At 40.6% G+C, this 14,837-nt stretch overlaps 1 protein-coding gene across 3 annotated transcripts in view; it reads left to right on the top strand.

The window, feature by feature from the left end:
• The window catches only part of CFAP61 (cilia and flagella associated protein 61), a 298,721-nt gene that overhangs the window by 280,840 nt on the left and 3,044 nt on the right, over positions 1-14,837 (top strand). For all 3 annotated transcript variants that reach the window (XM_047743846.1, XM_047743844.1, XM_047743845.1), the window contains exon 26: positions 2,362-2,452. In XM_047743846.1, coding sequence (XP_047599802.1) covers positions 2,362-2,452 — 91 coding nt within the window. The remainder of the gene's footprint in view (positions 1-2,361; positions 2,453-14,837) is intronic.

The raw sequence follows: 14,837 nt of genomic DNA, 5'->3' as shown, positions 1-14,837 counted from the left end.
GCCAGAACTCCCATCAACTCAGCTCCACTCACCACGAATTAGGTGGCCTCAAGCAATTCCAGAGGCGAGCAGATTTCCTCCAGCAGATTTCCACAAAGCGCCCTTCCGACACCCTCAGCCTTGTTTGCTGCGGGGCTTAGCAAGACCATCCCGAAACCCTGGTTTCACGTATGTCTTTCCCTCTCTCCCAGCAAGGCTCTTTTTCATAATATCGCCCGTCTTGGGGCACTTTACCAAGTTGTCACCTCTTAATTTGGCAGAACTTGCCTCTGTCCTAATGGAAGACCGATCAGGGCCCGGCAGTATAGAATGTACTCGGGCGATGTGCATTCATTCATTCGTGGAGCTCTGTGAGATACCTGTTGCTTGCAAGTGCTGAGCTAGATGGCCACGGAGTGATGACAGTGGCCCCCGCTTACCAGAGGGAGTATCTTCCAAGACCCCCCGTGGATGCCTAAAGCCACGGGTGGTCCTGAGCCCTGCATACACTGGCTTTTTCTACACACACATACCTACGATAGAGTTTAATTTATAAACTAGGCACGGTAAGAGGTTAACAGCAATGACAAATAATAACAGAACACTTACAGCCATCTACTTAATAAAAGGTATGTACATGTGGTCTCTGTCGAAATATGATATAATGCTGTATTCGGCCTTCTTGTGATGGGAGATGCCCGCATGACGAGGTGAAGGGAGGTGAATGGCGTGGGCATTGTGACGTAGTGTGAGGCTACTGCTGGCCTTCTGACAACATGTCAGGACGGGATCCCCTGCTTCCAGACAACAGCTCATCTTGTGGTGACTGAAACCACAGAAACTGAAATCACGGATATGGGGAGACTACTGTACACCATAGTCCGGACTGGACTCCTACTCCTGGAAGCATCCTTCCCGCCCATCCCGTCCTGAGCTCACCCCTTACCACTCCCCCTCTTCTCTCCACTCTGCCTTCCTGAGTGCTCTGCACATGCACTCCTGCCTCCAGAAATTTGCACCTGCTGTTCCCACTCTCTGGAAAGCTCTTCCCCCAGATCTTCACGTGACTCCCTCTCACCCTCCCCTCGGGTCTTTACTCCCTGAGCCTTCCTTTGCCGCCCCCACCCCATCTTTGTCTGACTTGTGTTTTTCTCCTAAGCAGTTCTCATCATCTAACATGCTATATATTCACTCACTATTCATCACTTGAATGGAAGCTTCCCAGTGGCAGGATGCATGTCTCTTGGTTCCTACTGTTTCCCCTACACCTAGACCAGTGCTGGGCACTGGTGAATGTTCAATAAATATTAGTGGAATTAATAGTTGAATGAATAACAACAAAGGAGGTAATTAAGCATGAAATTCGGTCACATTCTGGCCAAGGAAATAGGTGATAGGTAATAACTGATCTAGCTTAGTGCCATGCTGAGCGTAGCACAGACTTGTCATGATGCTTGTCCTTTGAGGCCTCAGTGGTCCCTGGGACTCATCACCTCTTCTCTAAGAATTAACTTTAAGTCTGGGAAAACAGAAGGTGCTCGTCTGCACGTGGGCCCCAGTTTTTTCTTCCCCTTTGTGCACACATGACATCCATTAGCCATAATGGGCATGACAAACACATCCAGAAAAGAGTGAAACCCACATGACCCGTGTGTCCCCAGCACTGAAGAAGTGAGGTTTCTGGTTCCCAGACACCTGGCGTTAAAATAAAGTAAGAGTTAAAATACCAATAAATGTGCTTGGTCTTCCAAGAATGCATCAGATTTTCAGTGATTGCCTGGAAATAGAGGAGGGCCTTATTGTTCTCCAGGTAAGAAAGCATTTATTCAAACAGTTTTCAGTGAAGAGTTAGCCAATATAAACACCAAAAGAGCTGCTCTCCTAAAAAGAGATTCAATTAAGCATCAGTGCAATTGTACGGAGACCATGTTGAACACCGAGGTGGCCTGTTTTTCTGGTCATTATTAATCCTGAGATCTTAATGATGCACAACATTTGTGTCATTGTCTACCCAAATGTAATTTGTTTATGCAGCAGTTCAGCTAATCCTGCAATCTGTTTTTCTCAAATGAGGGCAGATAATGGAGACACCGTTCTTTACAAGTCTTCAGGCTTTTAAATTCTGATAAAATCAGGATTCTTCGCTGGGTCTTGCCCCAGCTCTGAATTAAACCACTTTAAATGTAATTATGGAACCTGGCCTTACATCAGGAACACCCATTTAAAAAATTGATTGGCTAGGCTGTTCCACGAGGCATTTTATGAGCAAACGATTGCAAAGGGGCCAGAACTGTAATTTATAAAGGCAAAAAAGCAGGTAAATACTTTATTAGTGGTAATGAGAGGGTTTCCAGCTAACTGAATCTTTTCTTTCCTCCCTAGCTACTTCATGGAGCCATGGTGCATGGCCCTCTTTCACGATCGTTTTATTGATCTAAGGAAAGAGTTACGCCAGATCTTGACCTCCAAGGAGGTAAGAGTGATTAATAGATATGTGAGTTATTCCTTGAAAATTACAAGCAGTTTATAGTCGTTGATCATTTAGACTTTTCTCTACAGTCTCTTTTTTGGTTTTACTTTTAAAGCCAACAATACTTCCTATAAGCAAGCTAGGGAGTATGCGAACGTCGTGATACTTCCGGAAAAGTGGATTATTTAAATCTTTTTGGGAGAGGCAGATTTCTTTCTCCTTTTCACACATAACTGTATTTCAATTATCAGCTAACAGTGTCCGCTGGAAACTGAGTCTGAGTTTTATCTACTTGTTCTCAAGAACGAACATTGAATTCCTTTAGTTTCTGCCCACACTTGCTAGCCATTCACTAAATGTGTGTGTGCACATGTGCGTGTGTTGTTATACAAATGTAAAGGGAAGACATAAGACGTCCAAACACACCCCTTTAACATCCAAAACCTCTTTCTCAAAGTGATAATTGACTGGAAGTTAGGCTACATTTCCCAAAGTCTCCATGCTCAGCAAGAAATTTGACTCTGCAATGCCAATCATGAAATACTTACAAAACTTCAAATTCAATTCTTTCATTCAACACGAGAGTCCTTACGGGAGCTGTGGAATGTTAGCATCTATGCTCAAAAAGTGGTCAGATATCCATCCTAGATTCTCCTTTGCTCCACTTGGACAAGGGCGGGGGCACAGCTTAACCTCACTGTGTTTTATTGTCTTCATGGTCAAGTCCTGCGACTCTGTTATCACTTCCACTTGAGAGCACCTGTGCCCCTCGAAGGTTCCCATGGTGAGGGCCACCATCTTGGGCAGTACAGATCATGTGCCGAGCCCCAACCGTATGAACCACCTCGCTTAACCATAATGAGAGCCATTCAGGACACTCTACTCTTACAGTTTTGACTTTATCAATGAGGGGGTTAAAGCTGAAAGATTTTAAATGACCTGCTATGGGTTACACAGCTAGGCTGTGGCCAGCAAGTTTCAGACTCAAGGACCTCTTGGCCTGAAGCCAGGAATACAGGCAGTGAGCCATATGGACTAAACTGCTAGGCTTGGTATCTCCTCTTCATCGCCTGCCCCCTTTTCAGTTTTATGCCTGGGGTCCAAGATGGGAAATTGAAATAATTGTACTAATCCAAAGCAGATTCAAATTGGGGGAAATAGTTTTAAAGTATAAATCAAACTCAGTTGTCTTTAGGACCCACACAGATAGGAACCAGGCAGGTAAATGTACATGAGGGAGGCTGAGGGGACTGTGACCATGCAAAGGTCATCCCCTGCTGAAGTCACTCAAATTTGAATAAATGCTACGGGTCCAACAGGTTCCCCCACTTCATGCTAAAACTGAGGGAGTCAGCTGAGATTGAAACATGAGCTCAAGTTGTGAGCCTGGTGTTTACTGAATTTCATTCAACTCCTTAGGCCCCTCTCTTACTCTCAAAATGCATTCTGTGGTTCATTACTGCACCACAGCAAAGACTCATTAGTTTTCTAGTTACTCCATCAAAACTCGGTGCCTAAGTTTTTCTACACCCCCAGAATTGGGCTCCTCCGTTAATTTGCACAGAGCCAAGGAGTTCTAGAAGCCAAGCTTAAAAGGGAAGCTGTCCTCTCATTTTTCCAAGTAAACCACAAAACCCAACAATAGTCGCTTTTCATGGTCCTGACTGAGACCCCCTTAACCTTTTATCCAGAGACAGACATCTGCTCTGGGTCAGTTATGTGTGAAGTCAGCATGGACAACAGGCCCTTTCAGTAGACCAGAAGGGACCATGAACATTTGTGGAAGACACACTGAGGGCTCCCCCACCATTCTTGTGGCTTTTCTAGATTTCTGGGAAATGAAACTTCTGGAAGAAGAGCTTCCACCGAGGGCTTGCACTGCTTTCTGCATTTCCATTTGTCAAGCAGGCAAGGCCACAGGGAGAGGTGGTGCCCGCAATGGTGTCTGCCTCTAGCTCAGATCCGTCTCTGTGGAGCAGAGATGGCCTGTTCCCACCTCAGAGAGCTGTGGAAGGAGTGAAGGAGGGAACACATGCAAGTAAATGTCACAGAAGAACAGCTCCCAGGAATTGCTGGCCCCCACAAGTAATGGCAGTGGAGACCGGCTGGCAGTGGAAAGAGGGCTCAGATAAGCAGATAAGCAGACACGCAGGAGTTCATTTAAGAGTCTTGCAATAGGGGGCACCTGGTGGCTCAGTGGGTTGGGCTTCTGCCTTTGGCTCAGGTCATGGTCCCGGGGTCCTGGTATCGAGCCCCACATCAGGCTCTCTACTCTGCGGGGAGCCTGCCTCCCTTCTTTTCTCACTGCCTGCCTCTCTGCCTACTTGTGATCGCTGTCAAATAAATAAATAAATAATCTTAAAAAAAAAAAAAAGGAGTCTGGCAATAGGAAAAGAAAGAGCTAGCCTTCACTAAAGAATGATGGTAATTCTTATTCTCAAATATTGAGATGGACGTGACCCACTTCATTTCACTTTCTTGGCTTTAGGAAAGTACAGGAGTCCAGTCCCATCAACTATGATATCCTATAGCTCTCCCTCTACATGAAGAAAAGGGAGTAAAAGACTATTATCTTTGACTGTTTTATTTTATTTTAAAAACAAGCTCATTGTAAGACTTCACAAGTCCTTTCATGGAAGTAAAGAGGAACAGATTATAAACCCACTGGGACTGCTTTTAGCAGTGGCTTAAGCCAAAGAATCACTGACCAACTTGAAATTTTGTATAGTCAAGATCATTCCTCAAAAAGATAACAACTATAGAAAAAAATATAAAAATATATGCACCTAACAACAAAATCCAGATATATATATATATATATATATATATATAGAGAGAGAGAGAGAGAGAGAGAGAGAGAGAGAGAGAGAGAGAACTGTTGATAGGAATCAAGGAAGAAGTGGCTCTAAATTAAGGGCTGGGGAATTCCATATCTCACTTTCAATAACGGATAGAACAACCAGATAGAAGATCAATAAGAAAATAGGGTACTTAGACAACACTATAAACCAAATAGACCAAGTAGACACACACAAAACACTTTACTCAACAACAGCAGAATGCACATTGTTCTTAAGCATACATAGAGCATTCCCCAAGACAGGCCATATGTTGGGCCACAAAACAAGTGTCAATAAATTTTCAAAGACTTAAATCATACAAGTATATTCTCCAACTGCAATGGAATAAAACTGGAAATCAAAAACAGAAGGAAATAATTCCACAAAATTGTTGAAATTAAACACAGACTCTTAAGCAACTTCTTTGATTTTAAAGAAGAAATCAATGAGATATTAGAAATACTTAGAAACAGGGCACCTAGGTAGCTCAGTGGGTTAAGCCTCTACCTTTGGCTCAGGTCATGATCTCAGGGTCCTGGGATGGAGCCCCGCATTGGGCTCTCTGCTCAGCAGGGAGCCTGCTTCCCCCTCCCCTCTGCCTGCTTCTCTGCCTAGTTGTGATCTCTCTCTCTTTGTCAAATAAATAAATAAATCTTTTTTTGAAAAAGAAATACTTAGAAACAAGTGAAAACAAAATCACAACATACCAAAACTAATGGGATACAGCTAAAGCCATTTTCAGAGGGAAATTTGTAGTTATAAATACCTGGAGTTGTATAAAGGAAATATCTCAAATCACTAACTGAATTTTATACCTTAAGGGACCAAACTAAACCCCATGCTAGCAGAAAGAAGGGAATTATAAAAATTAGAGTAGAGATAAGTGAAATAGGGAGTAGAAAACCAACAGAGAAAATCGGTGAAATCAAAAGATAGTTCTTTGAAAAGATCAACAAAATTAACAAACCTTTAGCTAGACTGAGGATAAAGATTCCAATTATTAAAATCAGAAATCAAAGTGGAAGGGATGCCTGGGTGGCGCAGTCAGTTAAGTGTCTCATTCTTGATTTTAGCTCAGGTCATGATCTCAGGGTTGTGAGAGCAAGTTCCAAGTTGTGCTCCACACTGGGCATGGAGCCTGCTTAAGATTCTCCCTCTCCATCTCTTATAGAGAAAGAAGAAGAAAGGAAAGTGAGAACATTTCCGCTGACCTTACAGAAATAACAAAGAATTATAAGAGAATGCTAGGAACAATTGTATGCCAAGCAACTAAATAACCTGGAGGAAATGGACAAATTTCTAGGAACATACAAACCACAAAACTTATGCAAAGAAATGTTAAAAATCTCAACAGACCTATAGTAAGTAAAGGTATTGACTCAATCAAAAACCTCATGACAAAAAAAAAAAAAAAAAAGTTCAAGATCAGGTGCTTTGCTGGCAAATTCTACCAAACATTTAAAGAATTAACAGGGGCGCCTGGGTGGCTCAGTGGGTTAAAGTCTCTGCCTTCGGCTAGGGTCATGATCCCAGGGTCCTGGGACCAAGCCCCACATCAGACTCTCTGCTCAGCAGGGAGCCTGCTTCCCTCCTCTCTCTCTCTGCCAGCCTCTCTGCCTGCTTGTGATCTCTCTCTGTCAAATAAATAAATAAAATCTTAAAAAAAAAAAAAAAGAATTAACAGTTATCCTTGTCTAACATCTCAAAAAAAAAAAAAAAAAAGGAAAGGAATACTTTCCAGCCCATTCTTTGAGGCCAGCATTATCCTGATACCAAAGCCAAAGACATCAAAGGGGAAGAGAACTACAGACCAATATCCCTTATGAATTTAGACTCAAAAATCTTCAACAGAATACTAGCCAACTAAATCCAGCAGTATATCAAAAGGATTATACACCATGGGCAAATGAGATTTACCCCAAGAATGTAAGAGTGGCTCACCATATAAAAATCAATCAGTGTAATACACCACAGTAATAGAATGAGGAGAGAAAAAAAAATGCTGTTATCTCCATTGATACAGAAAAAACATTTGACTAAATCAAACATTCTTTCATGGTAAAACACACACACACACACACACACCCCTAGGAATAAAAGAGGACTGCTTCAACCTGATAAAATGGTATTTATGAAAAACCTACAGCTAAAATCACACTCAGTAAAAGACTGAAAGCTTTAGCTCTGGGGTCTGGGACAAGACAAGAAGGCCTGCTTTGACCATTTACATTTAACTTTGTACTGGAAATTCTAGCCAGAGCAATTAGGCAGGAAAAAGAATCAAAAGACATCCACACTGGAAAGGAAGAAGTAAAACCATATTCTGAGATACCATGATCTCATATGTAGAAAATCTGAAAGAATCCACAAAATACTAGAGCTAATAAATGAATTCAGCAAAGCTACAGGATACAACACCAACCCACAATCATCAGTTGTCTACATTAGCAATGAATAATCCAAGAGTGGAATTAAGAAGACAATTCTATGTACAATAGCATCAAAAAGAATAAAATACTTGGGGATAAATTTAAACAGGAGGTGTAAATTTTATACACTGAAAACCTCAAAAACATTTCTTTTTCTTTTTTTTTAAGTGTTTTTTTTTGTTTGTTTGTTTTTGTTTTTTGTTTTATTTGACAGACAAAGATCACAAGTAGGCAGAGAGGCAGGCAGAGAGAGGAAGCAGGCTCCTTGGCTGAGCAGAGAGCCCAATGCGGGGCTCGATCCCACAACCCTGGTATCTTGACCTGAGCTGAAGGCAGAGGCTTTAACCCACTGAGCCACCCAGGCACCCCTCAAAAACATTTCTGAAAGAAATTAAAGCAGAACTAAATAAATGGAAAGACATTTGTGTTCATGAATTGGAGACTTAATATAGTTAAAATGGCCACTCTCCCCAAAGCAATGTACACGTTTAATGCAATCCTATCAATGTCCCAATGACATCTTTTGCAGAAATGGAAAAATTCAGAGGAAATACAACAGACTCCAAATAACCAAAACAATCTTGGGAATTAAAAAAAGCTGAAGGACTTACACTTTGCAATTTGAAAACTTACTATAATTCAGCAGTAACCAGGACAGCATGGTACTTACATAAGGACAGATATATAGGCAATGGAATAAAATGGATAATCCAGAAGTAAAACCATTTACATGGAAAGATTTATATCATTGATCATTAGGGAAATGCAAATCAGAACTACAGTGAGTTACCACTTCACACCCACTAGGATGGTTATTGTTAAAAAAAAAAAAAAGAAAAGGAAATAACAAGTGTTGACAAGAAATAATCATACTGAGGAGGGGAGATGGTCACACTGAGGGGAGAGATGGTCACATGATGGGGAGACGGTCACACAGAGAGGACACACTATGAAAGACAAATGCACAAAAAATCTGTTTATAATTTAGAGCAGTATTTGCCTTAGATAAAAGCTCCATTTTGTGATTTTATAGTATTTACCCCATGGTCAGAAAAGCACCATATACCATGAGACCCAAATCTTCTATAATTTTTGTAAAGTCATATTTGCTTGATACAATTCTCTGAAAAACTAAGGAATCATGTGGATCATGAATCATGCTTGGGGTCATTCTGGCAGCCCTCAAATGTTTCAGCCCCCCTAATATTAAGTCCTGGGCATCGGGTGCCTTTTTCTCTGTCACTGTTTTGCTGAGCTGATACAAATTTGAAGTCCTCTGAGCCCCACTACTGTTCTTCCAGGTGAAGTGTGTGTAATCTCCAACACCTTGTAGGGTCTCACTTAAATAATCCAATGATAACTGTTTTGCTTCCGTATCTTTTGAACCTATTTTCCTATCTATAAAATTCTTACTATTAATAAATTAGTATCCATTAGAACACTCCAAGTCATGTACTTTTTTCTTGTTCAAAAGAAAAATTGTTGGAAGTTCAAGCAAATATACCATAAAAGTCCCCAATGACTCTTCTGTTGGGGTAATTTGGAATTTCTGTGGTGCTCAAAACGCATACAGCTCAAAGCTTGGTGACATACATAACCTCTTATCAATGGGCAGGTGTACAATGAAGCAAATAGGGTACAATGTTAGCTGTGGAATCCAATGGTGTGTGTGCAGTGGTACTAAGTGTACAATTCAGTCAACATGCCTCTTTTTATAATAAAATGTCGGGAAAACACCTACTATATTACAGATATGCACAGCATATCTCAACTTAAAATAACTATTCTTGCTGAGCCTTATCTTTAAAGATGTCAATGAAATTTGACTTGACTAAGAATTTAAGGTTTTTTTTAAAGATTTTATTTATTTATTTGAAACACAGAGAAAGAGATCAAGTAGGCATGGAGGCAGGCAGAGAGGGGGGGGAAGCAGGCACCCCACTGAGGAGAGAGGCCCATCCCAGGACCCTAAGATCATGATCTGAGCCGAAGGCAGAGGCTTAACCCACTGAGCCACCCAGGAGCCCTGAATTTTAGGGCTTTTAAATCCTCTTTCTTGAGAGAACTGTAACCACATGAAACTTCTAGAAGTTTTCATGTAAAAATGTTTAATCACTTCCTTTCTTATTTTTTTTTATAATTTTTTTTTTAATTTTTCAGCATAACAGTATTCATTATTTTTGCACCACACCCAGTGCTCCATGCAATCCGTGCCCTCTACAATACCCACCACCTGGTGCCCCCAACCTCCCACCCCCCACCCCTTCAAAATTCTCAGATCGTTTTTCAGAGTCCATAGTCTCTCATGGTTCACCTCCCCTTCCAATTTCCCTCAACTCCCTTCTCCTCTCCATCTCCCCTTGTCCTCCATGCTATTTGTTATGCTCCACAAATAAGTGAAACCATATGATAATTGACTCTCTCTGCTTGACTTATTTCACTCAGCATAATCTCTTCCAGTCCCGTCCATGTGGCTACAAAACTTGGGGATTCATCCTTTCTTTTTTTTTTTTTTTTTTTTACAGCTTTATAAACATATATTTTTATCCCCAGGGGTACAGGTCTGCGAATCGCCAGGTTTACACACTTCACAACACTCACCATAGCACATACCCTCCCCAATATCCATAACCCCACCCCCTCTCCCAACCCCCTCCCCCCCATCAACACTCAGTTTGTTTTGTGAGATTAAGAGTCACTTATGGTTTGTCTCCCTCCCAATCCCATCTTGTTTCATTTACTCTTCTCCTACCCCCTCAACCCCCCATGTTGCATCTCCTCTCCCTCATATCAGGGAGATCATATGATAGTTGTCTTTCTCCGATTGACTTACTTCGCTAAGCATGATACCCTCTAGTTCCATCCACGTCATCGCAAATGGCAAGATTTCATTTCTTTTGATGGCTGCATAGTATTCCATTGTGTATATATACCACATCTTCTTTATCCATTCGTCTGTTGATGGACATCTAGGTTCTTTCCATAGTTTGGCTATTGTAGACATTGCTGCTATAAACATTCGGGTGCATGTGCCCCTTCGGATCACTACGTTTGTATCTTTAGGGTAAATACCCAGCAGTGCAATTGCAGGGTCATAGGGTAGTTCTATTTTCAACATTTTGAGGAACCTCCATGCTGTTTTCCAGAGTGGTTGCACCAGCTTGCATTCCCACCAACAGTGTAGGAGGGTTCCCCTTTCTCCGCATCCTCGCCAGCATCTGTCCTTTCCTGACTTGTTAATTTTAGCCATTCTGACTGGTGTGAGGTGATATCTCATGGTGGTTTTGATTTGTATTTCCCTGATGCCGAGTGATATGGAGCACTTTTTCATGTGTCTGTTGGCCATCTGGATGTCTTCTTTGCAGAAATGTCTGTTCATGTCCTCTGCCCATTTCTTGATTGGATTCTTTGTTCTTTGGGTGTTGAGTTTGCTAAGTTCTTTATAGATTTTGGACACTAGCCCTTTATCTGATATGTCATTTGCAAATATCTTCTCCCATTCTGTCAGTTGTCTTTTGGTTTTGTTCACTGTTTCCTTTGCTGTGCAAAAGCTTTTGATCTTGATAAAATCCCAAAAGTTCATTTTTGCCCTTGCTTCCCTTGCCTTTGGTGATGTTCCTAGGAAGATGTTGCTGCGGCTGAGGTCGAAGAGGTTGCTGCCTGTGTTCTCCTCGAGGATTTTGATGGATTCCTTTCTCACATTGAGATCCTTCATCCATTTTGAGCCTATTTTCGTGTGTGGTGTAAGGAAATGATCCAATTTCATTTTTCTGCATGTGGCTGTCCAATTTCCCCAACACCATTTATTGAAGAGGCTGTCTTTTTTCCATTGGACATTCTTTCCTGCTTTGTCGAAGATGAGTTGACCATAGAGTCGAGGGTCCATTTCTGGGCTCTCTATTCTGTTCCATTGATCTATGTGTCTGTTTTTGTGCCAGTACCATGCTGTCTTGATGATGACAGCTTTGTAATAGAGCTTGAAGTCCAGAATTGTGATGCCACCAACTTTGGCTTTCTTTTTCAATATTCCGTTGGCTATTCGAGGTCTTTTCTGGTTCCATATAAATTTTAGGATTATTTGTTCCATTTCTTTGAAAAAAAATGGATGGTACTTTGATAGGAATTGCATTAAATGTGTAGATTGCTTTAGGTAGCATAGACATTTTCACAATATTTATTCTTCCAATCCAGGAGCATGGAACATTTTTCCATTTCTTTGTGTCTTCCTCAATTTCTTTCATGAGTACTTTATAGTTTTCTGAGTATAGATTCTTAGTCTCTTTGGTTAGGTTTATTCCTAGGTATCTTATAGTTTTGGGTGCAATTGTAAATGGGATGGACTCCTTAATTTCTCTTTCTTCTGTCTTGTTGTTGGTGTAGAGAAATGCAACTGATTTCTGTGCATTGATTTTATATCCTGACACTTTACTGAATTCCTGTACAAGTTCTAGCAGTTTTGGAGTGGAGTCTTTTGGGTTTTCCACATATAGTATCATATCATCTGCAAAGAGTGATAGTTTGACTTCTTCTTTGCCAATTTGGATGCCTTTAATTTCCTTTTGTTGTCTGATTGCTGAGGCTAGGACTTCTAGTACTATGTTGAATAGCAGTGGTGATAAGGGACATCCCTGCTGTGTTCCTGACCTTAGCGGAAAAGCTTTCAGTTTTTCTCCATTGAGAATGATATTTGCGGTGGGTTTTTCATAGATGGCTTTGATAATATTGAGGTATGTGCCCTCTATCCCTACACTTTGAAGAGTTTTGATCAGGAAGGGATGCTGTACTTTGTCAAATGCTTTTTCAGCATCTATGGAGAGTATCATATGGTTCTTGTTCTTTCTTTTATTAACGTATTGTATCACATTGATTGATTTGCGGATGTTGAACCAACCTTGCAGCCCTGGAATAAATCCCACTTGGTCGTGGTGAATAATCCTTTTAATGTACTGTTGAATCCTATTGGCTAGTATTTTGGCGAGAATTTTTGCATCTGTGTTCATCAAGGATATTGGTCTGTAGTTCTCTTTTTTGTTGGGATCCTTGTCTGGTTTTGGGATCAAGGTGATGCTGGCCTCATAAAATGAGTTTGGAAGTTTTCCTTCTATTTCTATTTTTTGGAACAGTTTCAGGAGAATAGGAATTAGTTCTTTAAATGTTTGGTAGAATTCCCCCGGGAAGCCGTCTGGCCCTGGGCTTTTGTTTGTTTGGAGATTTTTGATGACTGTTTCAATCTCCTTACTGGTTATGGGTCTGTTGAGGCTTTCTATTTCTTCCTGGTTCAGTTGTGGTCGTTTATATGTCTCTAGGAATGCATCCATTTCTTCCAGATTGTCAAATTTGTTGGCGTAGAGTTGCTCATAGTTATGTTCTTATAATTGTCTGTATCTCTTTGGTGTTCGTTGTGATCTCTCCTCTTTCATTCATGATTTTATTTATTTGGGTCCTTTCTCTTTTCTTTTTGATAAGTCTAGCCAGGGGTTTATCAATCTTATTAATTCTTTCAAAGAACCAGCTCCTAGTTTCGTTGATTTGTTCTATTGTTTTTTTGGTTTCTATTTCATTGATTTCTGCTCTGATCTTTATGATTTCTCTTCTCCTGCTGGGTTTAGGGTTTCTTTCTTGTTCTTTCTCCAGCTCCTTTAGGTGTAGGGTTAGGTTGTGTACCTGAGACCTTTCTTGTTTCTTGAGAAAGGCTTGTACCGCTATATATTTTCCTCTCAGGACTGCCATTGTTGTGTCCCACAGATTCTGAACCGTTGTGTTTTCATTATCATTTGTTTCCATAAATTTTTTCAATTCTTCTTTAATTTCCTGGTTGACCCATTCATTCTTTAGAAGGATGCTGTTTAGTCTCCATGTATTTGGGTTCTTTCCAAATTTCCTCTTGTGATTGAGTTCTAGCTTTAGAGCATTGTGGTCTGAAAATATGCAGGGAATGATCCCAATCTTTTGATACCGGTTGAGACTTGATTTAGGACCAAAAATGTGATCTATTCTGGAGAATGTTCCATGTGCACTAGAGAAGAATGTGTATTCTGTTGCTTTGGGATGAAATGTTCTGAATATATCTGTGATGTCCATCTGGTCCAGTGTTTCATTTAAGGCCTTGATTTCCTTGTTGATCTTTTGCTTGGATGATCTGTCCATTTCAGTGAGGGGAGTGTTAAAATCCCCTACTATTATTGTATTCTTGTCAATGTGTTTCTTTGATTTTGTTATCAATTGGTTTATATAGTTGGCTGCTCCCACGTTAGGGGCATAGATATTTAAAATTGTTAGATCTTCTTGTTGGACAGTTCCTTTGAGTATGATATAGTGTCCTTCCTCCTCTCTTATTATAGTCTTTGGCTTAAAATCTAATTGATCTGATATAAGGATTGCCACTCCTGCTTTCTTCTGATGTCCATTAGCATGGTAAATTCTTTTCCACCCCCTCACTTTAAACCTGGAGGTGTCTTCGGGTTTAAGATGAATTTCTTGTAGGCAACATATAGATGGGTTTTGTTTTTTTATCCATTCTGATACCCTGTGTCTTTTGATTGGGGCATTTAGCCCATTAACATTCAGGGTAAGTATTGAGAGATATGAATTTAGTGACATTGTATTGCCTGTAAGGTGACTGTTATTGTATATTGTCTCTGTTTCTTTCTGATCTACTACTTTTAGGGTCTCTCTTTGCTTAGAGGACCCCTTTCAATATTTCCTGTAGAGCTGGTTTGGTATTTGCAAATTCTTTCAGTTTTTGTTTGTCCTGGAAGCTTTTAATCTCTCCTTCTATTTTCAATGATAGCCTAGCTGGATATAGTATTCTTGGCTGCATGTTTTTCTCATTTAGTACTCTGAATATATCATGCCAGCTCTTTCTGGCCTGCCAGGTCTCTGTGGATAAGTCTGCTGCCAATCTAATATTTTTACCATTGTATGTTATAGACTTCTTTTCCCGGGCTGCTTTCAGGATCTTTTCTTTGTCACTAAGACTTGTAAATTTTACTATTAGGTGACGGGGTGTGGACATATTCTTATTGACTTTGAGGGGGGTTCTCTGAACCTCCTGGATTTTGATGCTTGTTCCCTTTGCCAATTGGGGAAATTCTCTCCAATAATTCTCTGCAATATACC

This window comes from Lutra lutra, chromosome 9, assembly GCF_902655055.1.
Source record: "Lutra lutra chromosome 9, mLutLut1.2, whole genome shotgun sequence".
NCBI lineage: Eukaryota > Metazoa > Chordata > Mammalia > Carnivora > Mustelidae > Lutra > Lutra lutra.
The sequence above is the reverse complement of the archived record's forward strand: the minus strand, read 5'-3'. Positions and strand labels throughout refer to the sequence as shown.